Raw genomic sequence first — 9,605 nt, forward strand, 5'->3', positions numbered from 1 at the left:
ATTTGCCTTGGTGCTGCCTAGGATTTCTGTGAGATCGATACATGCTGGAAGGTCTGAATAGATCAGAATATCGGGGCTCTCTAAGGAACTGATCGCATGGAAAAGAAGGGTTTTTATTCTCTAAGCACCAGAGGAGAGGAAGGAGTATACCAGTTTAGTTCAGAGAGTCAAGGTGTCCTACCCCTGAAATCCTGAGGAGCTGCCATGCTGTGTATACAGGAGCCACAGAAGGCCAGTGTTTGGTTGATCTGTGGCCAAACCTAGGACAGTCCTTTTATTTGTTTTGCCCTGTTTTCAGATTCAAGTGAATTCTACAGATTTGTACAGATTGACCTGTTCTGAACTTCTCAAACTTCACATGGGCAGATGGGAAGCAAGTAGAGGTTTGCATGGAAATCCTTAAAACAGTTATACACATGGTTCCACTTAATATTTTCTGTCCTGAGTACGTAGAGTTTTACAGAAGGCATTTTGGGAATGAGTCATGTACTGAATAAGATTACTGAATCAGACTTGCAGGAAGTGGGATAGAGAGAGCCCTTAGTAGCTTCCCCGTCATTTTTCCCAAACTTTAGCCAGAGCTATTGTTTTCTTGCTGGACATTCAGTGTGTGATAACTTTGTCCCGCATAACAGAGTGCTAGCTAAAAAGCATAAAACCTATTTCACTTCATGCTTCGTGTGTTAAGGAACTTTCTTGTAGTTTGGCATTAATGGCAAATAATCAGTCCTCTTTTCTGGAAGAGTTTTATGCTAAGTCCCATTTGTGATTTTTTTCCAAGAATTTGAAGCCAGAACACTTGCTTAGATCTGATATCCTGTGTATTACAGGACACTAAATTTTACCCTGTTATCCTTGAACCAATGATTTGTTAGGATTTGAAGAAAACAAGAAATGGAGAAACCTGACTCTGCCCCTAGCATCCTGTTCATTGGAACAAGGATTGATCACCCTTATGGTGAGAAATCATTGCTATATCTTAGTTTGGAATTCAGTTGGCTTCAGCTTCCAGCCCCACATTCTTGTGTCTTTCTCTTAGCAATTTAAGAGCTTGTATGCCCTAAGATTTTCTCCTGATGAATACCTGTACACCACAATCATATCATCTCTCAGCCAGATTTCCAGTAAGCTAAATAGATTGAGCTACATGACCAGGAATTCTCCCTGCTTGAAGGTTTATGCCACAGGCAAGAAATTGTTATCAAGTTCCTTATGCATGAGAAGTAAACGCTTGTTCTTCAAACAGTTATGTGCCCTGGCCTACAGAACTGTCATAGTGGCATAAGGTAGCTGTGGAAACATGATCTTGACTGGAATTACTCCAGTATCTCAGCCTTTCCCTCTCCCACCTTCTCCTGAGCTCTGTGGCTTAACAAGTGGGATGACCTTACATGCATTGGGATCTTACCCTCTCACTGCCTCTCTAAAAGGTAAACTCTGAACTTTTTCGTTCTCCTTCTCTGTTAACCATGAGCCAGTCTTTATGGTGTTTTTCTTTGCTCTGCAGGAAGATCTGGCAAACGGATCGTGGGAACAATGCACGGTGGAGATACAGAGGACGACGTAAGTAACCATCCCACACGCCTGCAGAGCTTCTCTGACAGTGCTTTAGAATTACCACCCTCTCCTCAGCTAGGAAAACAGTTTCTTACCTGGCAAATCTTCATGCCACAGGCCTGCCTCTCCCTTCCTTTCCTCCAGCTATCTGCATACACACATACGTTCCCATTTTTATTTTGCTCATGGAGTCTCCGGGCCTTGGCCAGTGCATTAACCTCAGCTTGCAGCGCGTAAACAGTGGTACATGTGCTGCAGGAATGCTGCCATCGTGCTGTTCTGCTGAGCTGTTGGGACAGATTGCTGGGAGGAGGGGATCAGTTCAGTGTAGCGGGAGTCAGACATACGGATCTGTGCATATGCACTGCTCCAAAGTCATGCCGTGACTTGTAGCCCTCATACTGGCCTGTGTTAACACACAGCATCTCAAGCATCAGTCCTTCAGCTACTGTGTCAGGATGAGAGCTGAACTGTGATCTCTGTGCCCCTGGAGATCCCTGCTTTGCAGATACAGCCATCCCATGGCTCCTTCCTTTGTAGCTGGTTTAGGCTGACGTGAGCAGACGGTGCCTCACAGGTGCGCACAGGCTTGTACAGCCGGCAGGTATTCTGGCTGCCGTGCTCAGCCTGCTGCAGACAGGCGATCTTTCTGTGCTTCTGGACGCTCTAAGTGGTACGTCTGTACTAGGAAGTAAAACAGGGCCTCTTGCCCTTAACACATCTGCCCTGGTATGTTCTGCATCCATACAGTACACCATCCAAAAAGGTGCCTGCATCCAAACCGCCTACAGTGGGGATGTCCTATTCTCCAGATGGTGCTAGGATATTGTCTGGGAGAGTGCTAGTTAGCACAGGTCAAAATTGTGCTAGGCAGTAGTACAAACACTTAAAAGCTGTGATGACGGTGGACTAGACCTTGAACCTGTGCTGTCTGTTAATTTGCAAGTATAGATGTAGCCTTTCTGTCTCTCTGTCCAGTGGACACGGGCCCTACCAATGTTGCCTGTCTAGGTGAGGAGGACATGCTAGAAATTCAGACAACTTGTCTGGGCCAGCAAGAAGCCCTGCAGTACTGGGGCATCCTCAGTCTCTCTCTGTCCTGCCCTGCCTTTTGCCACCTTCATGCCATAGAAATTAAACCTCTTTGAAACAAAGAATTTGCTCTTTCAATAAGTCCTTCGCAAAAGCCCATTATAGACTGCAGACCCTGGGTGAGCAGCAAAACACTGGCTTGGATCAAAAAGCCGAGATTAATGGACAGTCATCATCAACTAGCAAAAGCTGCTTTGTCATTCTGCATTGGGAGTGGAGATGTTGAGCCTTACAGTGAGACAGAGCCCTACCCTGTAATCCAGCATTTGGGGCCTTTGGGTTTATCTATTGCAACTCAGAGCTCCAGTGAGGTTTCAGCACAGCAGCCTGCATATTACGTAGTTACACATGGGTCTCAGAGCACAGCACCTGCTGACCACAGGCTGCTTCAGAGACTCTGCCCTCACAGTCAAAGCCCCTGATACTGTTGCATTGCCTACCTTAGAGACCTCCAGCGAGAGATGTGTCTCACCAGAGCCAAAATGGACTGTTAAGCCCCAGAGTCCCAAGGAAAAGATTTAAAATTGGAGGGAAGCTGACGGGGGAAATCACTACCAGAGGAGACAAGAATAGCAGGAAACTCCTAATGTTCACCACCAAATACAAAAGCCATTCTTTGGCACAGTTGTCTGACACTGCTGTTAACCACACAGAGGTCTGGGCAGACTTTCTCCTGTAGGCAGGGCCAGAAGAGAGAAAACACCTCTGCTCTTCTGTGTTCCCCGTAGGAAGACACAAGCACTCTAGTGTTAAGAGAGTTAAGTTTCTTATTAGAGAGGGAAGAACTGCCTTTCATTCTTCCCATCTTCACATTTTCCCTGGAAAGGAGCTTACCTGGCCATGCTCTGCTGTTTTCTCTGCCAGAATGGATCTGGTTAAAGCTGTTTGGTGCCTTTTGGGGAACGATTTATGCCTTTGGTATTCAGATCCATCTCTGGGTAGGGATGGGAGCTGCCAGTGCTTTAGGTGAAGGTGTTGTGACCTTAGTTTTTCCTGTCCCCGTGAGCTTCCGTGACCTGCTTCTAAGGCAGCCCATGGGAGTTTAGGAGGCTGTAGCGGGACACTCTGCAAAAAGGGGATAGGAGACTACAAGGGAAGACCTCTGCTCTGCACGTGGGAGGCTGAACTTCCTTAGGACTCACTGCATTAGCACTTGGACTCTTGGCAGCAAGTTATGTCTGGGTTTGTTAAGTTTGTTGAAGATCACTGAGCAGGTCGGTGGGAGCAGGGCTGGCCTGCTCGGCAGAGCATATGAGATGCTGCTCTGACTGACTGTCCTTGACCACGTTCTTACCAGTTTTGGCTATAGATAGTCATCTTGTCCCTGCTCTGTCCCATGTGTTTTCCTCTGCAATCTCTCTTCCTGTCAGACTTTCCTTTTGTTTTTAACCACATCCTGTTTGTGACCTTCTCCCATGTCTCCCTGTTGGCACAGCCCCAGCACATCCAGGTGTGGAAAGCCAAGGTCTTCTGCCTCTCAGGGCCCTCAGCTGCAGCTACTTTGGTCATGTCATGGCCCTGCCCTCTTGATGCAGCATCTTAGCAGGCATCAGGGCTGAGAGGCTTGCTGGGGATGCTGACAGGTATCTGTGTGTCTGAGGCCAGGGAAGGAAACTAGTGAGGCTGGTTTGAACCTCTCAAAGAGTTAATCAGGCTATGGAGCTGAGACCCCAAGAGCCACCAGCTGTGTGCCAGGCCCCAGTTGGTTCTTTGCTAGTGTGGCTCCCCTTCCTTCCTCCTCTCCCCATGTCTGGTGAGACCTTAAGCTGTGTTGGTGATCCTGGGCCTCCTGTCCAGCTCAGGGCATCCCTACCTTTCCTTGTGAGAGAGTTCCCCCTCTCTGTGGAGCAGGGCTTCTCTTGCAGCTCTATGCTGTGAGAGGAGGCCCCAGCATTGACCCCGTCTTTGAACAGAGCTGCCCTCGAGTCTGGGAGTAGCTGAGAAGGCAAGGTGAGCACTTGAATTGAAGGTGACCGCTGCCCTGTGCAGAGAGGCAGAGGGAACCCAGGCCACAGAGCTCTCCCACCTTTCCCTGCTCCTCGTCTCAGCTCCCCTCCCACTCCAGGCAGCTGCTTTTCCTAGAGGATGTGTCTCAGGCAGGAGCACCTGCAGGCCTCCTCTTGGAGAGCAGGTCTTGAGGCACCTGCTCTTTCTTGATAGCTTAAGCTGAGTTTCCTCCATTTTGTTTGTATTCCCAGTGTCTTTGCTGGAAAGCAGTGTAACAGTTCTCAAGTATTGCACATGGCACTTCAGTTGTACCTGCTTTCCCTGCTGCCTTCTCTCCTGCTGTCATTCCGGTTGCTTTCTGTTTTCTTTTATGTTCTTGTACGTTTTGGGTTGTTTTTTTCTTTTTTCTGTCTCTGCCTCTCCTGTTCTTTCTACTCTGACTCTCCAAGGGGGGATCTGCCCCAGCCCAGCCAGGCATGTGCAAGACCAAGGCACAGGTAGGTTTTTCTCCTGCAGTTATTTTTTTTCCACTAGGCCTAAGTCCCTTGGTCACATCAGGTCCCACTTTAAAGTTAAAGCCCCACAAAGTTTTTAATACCACAGGTTCAGCCAAAATGAGGGAGTCTGTTGTTGTCAGCCCTGTGCAGTGTGGAAGGAGGCGTGCAACGGATTGAATGGAGCAGCCACTGTCTAGTAAAGTGGGGAAGTGCAGGTGAAAGCCATGCGGGCCTTTAGCTCAGCCTTTCACTCTTTTGGGAGGCCAGCAGCACAGCAGCCTGAGCTACAGGCTGGAGCAAAGCCTTTTGCAGAATCTGCTGCTGCTCGCTGGAACAAGTGCAGATCTAGATTCCTACTAGTTGAGGCAAAGTGCCTTCCCCTCAGCCCCCAAGTGTGTGATCATGCTGCTTGCAGGGGAGGAAGCAACTTAATGTCAGTCAGCAGCAGCATCCTCTACTTCTGAGCTGGCAGAGATGCCTTGTGAATGGTGAGCTTTGTCTAGTGGTAGCAGGTAGCTCTGAGAACCAAACTAGTTGTGAATTCTGCGCACTCTCTCCTGCAGGACTCGGAGGACAGTGAAATTGACCTGGATGATGATGATGATGATGAAGAAGATGTGGAAGATGACAGCATGGAAATCTCCCCAAGGAAATCCAGTCGCCGGGCGAGGAAGCCAGAGCCGCTAGAGGAAAGTGATAATGACTTCTGACTATTCAGTAGCAGGACCAGGACGCATCTTGAAATGCAAACTTTGGACAGTGTGCAGGTCAGGAGCTAATAGCCTGCCATCTGAGAAGTGCTTGCCAGCTCGAATTCAGGAGTTGGTATATAATGTTCATTAAACTTGAAAATTAAACTTGGATTGCTAATCTTGTGACTCTCAAAGTATGAGCAGTTTATCCGTAATTAGAATCACAGTAATGTGGAATGCTGTTATTTCCATAATTGCCTTAGAACAGGCCCTCATGCACCACAGTGCCAGGAGTTGCACTCCAGTGAGCACTGTGTGCTTGATTTCCCTGCATTTCACAATATCCAAACAGACTTGTTGGCTTAATAAATCTGGATGGAAAGCTGCTTTGGGAGCACATTTAAATTGATTTTAAATCTGACTTAAATTTATTTATCCTAAACATACCTCTTACTAAATCAAGGGCTTGTCTCTACAAAGAGCAGCACCAGTTGGACTAAAGAAGTGAAGTTAAAACATGGAACCAGTGAAGGAATTCTCAAATACCACCTTCAATGCAATATCTCTCAGTATTTCAGCTGTGTCAATGGGAAGTGTTCCTAAACTAAACTGAAATGGGCCATGCTTGAATGTCCTGAGAGCAGCCATGCATTGTAATTAAATCCATACAAAATCAGCCCTTTAATTATACTGGTACTTCTGGGGTGGACTGAGCTTTAGGCATTCAAACAGGCCAGAAGTTTAGCTACTGTTGTTCCCCTTTGTTTCTATACATGCCTGTCTTCATTTTTGTCCATGGGAACCCAGGAGAACAAATGTCCAAACCCAAAAATCCATAGAAGTTGACAGGTACAAAATGCTTCTTCCGATAGCTCCCCTATTGCATTTTTTGTTTGTTTTTTCCTCCTTGTGTCGTGAATAGGTGTATTTTCCATATTTATTTATACACCATTTTCTCCCTTGGTTTCTTATAGAAACAAGATAAAGCAATTGTGCATTTTTCTGTACCAGTCCCCCTCCTCCACCCCCCCCCCCCCCCAAAAGAACTTTTGGACACCTGGACAGTTTCAGCTAAGAGTGATAAACGTCTCCAGATATTAAATTCCTGCACATTTTGAAAAAAAAAAATTGCCAAGTACACAGGAAAGACCCAAATTTGTGCTCCTTTCCCAGATGTAAGGCTGTTGTCTGAGCTTAGCAGTTACCTGCTCTGTGGAGCCTGTGGCTGACCCATCAGCATACATGCACTACCTGCCATTAAGAGGTATAAGATATATATATATATATATTATAAGAGAATAGGAGATAGTATATGTGAGGGCCAGAAGATCATAAGCAATATGGTAGGAGTTGGGGATTAGTGTAGGGTGGTGGTGGTATTGGGACTTCAGCTCAAATTTATAGGTAACCAGGCTTTGTTAGTCTGCTGCTCACAGAAGAACTTGGTATACCGAGAGGTTTAGTTGGTTAGACTGATGCATCAGCGAAAGCATACTGAGGTTAGAGCAAAAAGCTAGAGTTTGTCTGGTGTATTGCCTCTTTTCTTTTAGTTCTGCTGTAGCATCGCAATTTATCTTCACAGGAGCAGAAATCAGTGTTTGATTAGAAGAGTTCACTTCAGTGTGTGTTCATCAAGGCAGACGAGTCCAGGCTGTTCTCCTGCCCTTCCCTTTTTCTACGTCAGCAAAGTACTTTGCTTTCCCTCCACCTGAAATCTAGTGTCAGGTCCAACCCTTCCATTATTGTGCTGAAGAAAGGAATGCGCATGAATTACTTGAAAAACCAAGAGCTTTTTCATCTCTTAATCTCTGACCCTAAAGGTGGAATCTTCACACTTCAGGCAGATCCCCATCAGCAGAGCTCAGAACTTGAAATGTCATGTCAGGATGGGACAAAAGTTTACAGGTAAATAAACCACAGTGTTTGTGCAGTAACAGGGGACATATGTGGGTGCAGTGGTGTACTGAAATGCATGCAGTTATACAGGTTTGAGCTGAACAGGCTGACACCATGTTGTACCCTGTAAAGTTAATTGGCATTTTGCACCTCACTTCAGAGGAAGCGAACATGGAGGACAGCTTCCTTAGTGTTAGACATCTACTGCAAATTTGTTAGGGTAGTCCTGTGACAGCCAGGTAGAGAGTGCACATGCTTGCCATTCCCTTTCCTCGGTGCTGAGAATGTCCAGTTTTAGGACTTGTTCTGAAAACATTCTCCCAGGTGATGCAAAGAATCCCTTCTGGTCCTCCCCTCGTACTGAAAGAGCTGCATCTGGCCCAAGAGAGAGATTTCTCATGAAATTGGGCCCAGTCTCTGAGTTTGGGCTGCAGTTTTAGAGTTACAGTTTTCCGTCTTATTTCCTATCTTGTAGCTGAAATGGAAAGCTGACTTTATACCTCTGTGTACAGAAATGGAGCCTCTTTGGGCAGCACTGCCACTCAGCCTTTCAGCACAGCCAGACAAGTCTTAGGGTAGCTGTGGTTTGTATTGCAGGTTCTTGCTTGAGACATAAACAGCAGTGCTTTTAGCAGCCACCTCCCAGTTCCAGTGGCAATGCACCCTCCAAGCATTTGACGCCTTCAGCTCGGAAGTGTTGGTGTAGCTAGATACTCATACATGCATACAGACAGATAAAACATATTCCAAATTGTTGCATTAACTCTGCATTTCCTGGAGTTTCAGGGCATAGGAGACAGCTCAGGATTGTTGATGGCTGTCTCCTGTTGGTGTTCCAGATGACCTTGGATAGGTGACAGCTGTGGCTTACACACAGCCTTTGGGCAGGGCTGGCCCTGAGCCACTCCATCTGCTTGGAAATAATGGTGAAAGAGGTAGGACTTAAATCACTCCACATAACTATGTCCTGTTGGAGACAGGACAGCCAGCCCCAACTTATGTTCCCCCTGCCTGGAAAAAAGGCTTTGGAGGCATTCCCTCAGGCAAATGCCATCTGCTTCTTGAGGAGGCGGGGGAGAAAATGTGCCTCCTGTCCTGGGCTGATGCTTATTCCATCCCTGTTAGTTGACTGAGCCTTCTTCAGGACAGTGGATTGTTTCCACAGTTGCTCGTCGTTTGCATTAGAAGGTTCTCAAGCAGCAGACTGAGGCTCAGAGTTCTGAGCTGAAATCCCAGAATTTCAGCAAGAGTGGCCACAGTGGGGGCAGAGGGACAATCCTGACTCTGGGCTTATACCGACACAGACTTGGAGTCAGCCTGGCTCACTGCTTTGGACCTAGGTGTTCCTTTCAGATTTGGTCCTGGCTTAACCTGGCCCGATGCCTTCCCAGGTACCATGGCCTTGGGCAGAGAACAGGTCCCTGCTCCTCTCCTGTCCCAAGGTGCAGTGCTGAGTACAGCCAGCTCCATTTCAGCACAGTCTGTCCAGGTGGCAGGTTTCCTTCAGGATGTGTGCTGGGGGAAGAATCACTGTGAATATCAAGTTCCTTAGGAAGAAAATAGATAAAAAGCCAAGATCCATGTTCCTAACTACACCTGAATGTCTAAATAGTCTCCCCATAGCTAACACCTCAACAGCGTGTGTATGCAGTACTGGTGTTTCTGAGGCTGGGAGATGCTGAACTACAGGTTAGTTGTAGGAGAGTGAAGGAGGTTTAACAGTTCCAGGGGCTTGTGCCAAAGCTCAAACGAGTTGGTGCCTTGAGCTGTGCATCCTGCCAAGGCCATTTTTCATTTGTGAGCCTTGTCACACTAGTACATGGCATGAGATCTCTTGTACAGGGAGTGGAGCTTGGGCCTGACAGTGCACCCTGAATGGCACATATGATGTTCCACAACCAAGAGGAAGGCAGCGCAAGGCAAC

General features: G+C 47.1%; 1 protein-coding gene across 2 annotated transcripts in view; it reads left to right on the forward strand.

Moving 5' to 3' along the window:
- Window positions 1–5,979, forward strand: part of CLUAP1 (clusterin associated protein 1) — a 77,457-nt gene extending 71,478 nt beyond the window's left edge. For both annotated transcript variants that reach the window (XM_026106486.2, XM_026106487.2), the window contains exons 11-12: window positions 1,508–1,563; window positions 5,657–5,979. In XM_026106486.2, the coding sequence (XP_025962271.2) occupies window positions 1,508–1,563; window positions 5,657–5,803 (203 nt within the window). In that variant the 3' untranslated portion in view covers window positions 5,804–5,979. The remainder of the gene's footprint in view (window positions 1–1,507; window positions 1,564–5,656) is intronic.
- Window positions 5,980–9,605: the final 3,626 nt, after the last annotated feature.

The sequence above is a fragment of the Dromaius novaehollandiae genome, chromosome 14, assembly GCF_036370855.1.
Source record: "Dromaius novaehollandiae isolate bDroNov1 chromosome 14, bDroNov1.hap1, whole genome shotgun sequence".
NCBI lineage: Eukaryota > Metazoa > Chordata > Aves > Casuariiformes > Dromaiidae > Dromaius > Dromaius novaehollandiae.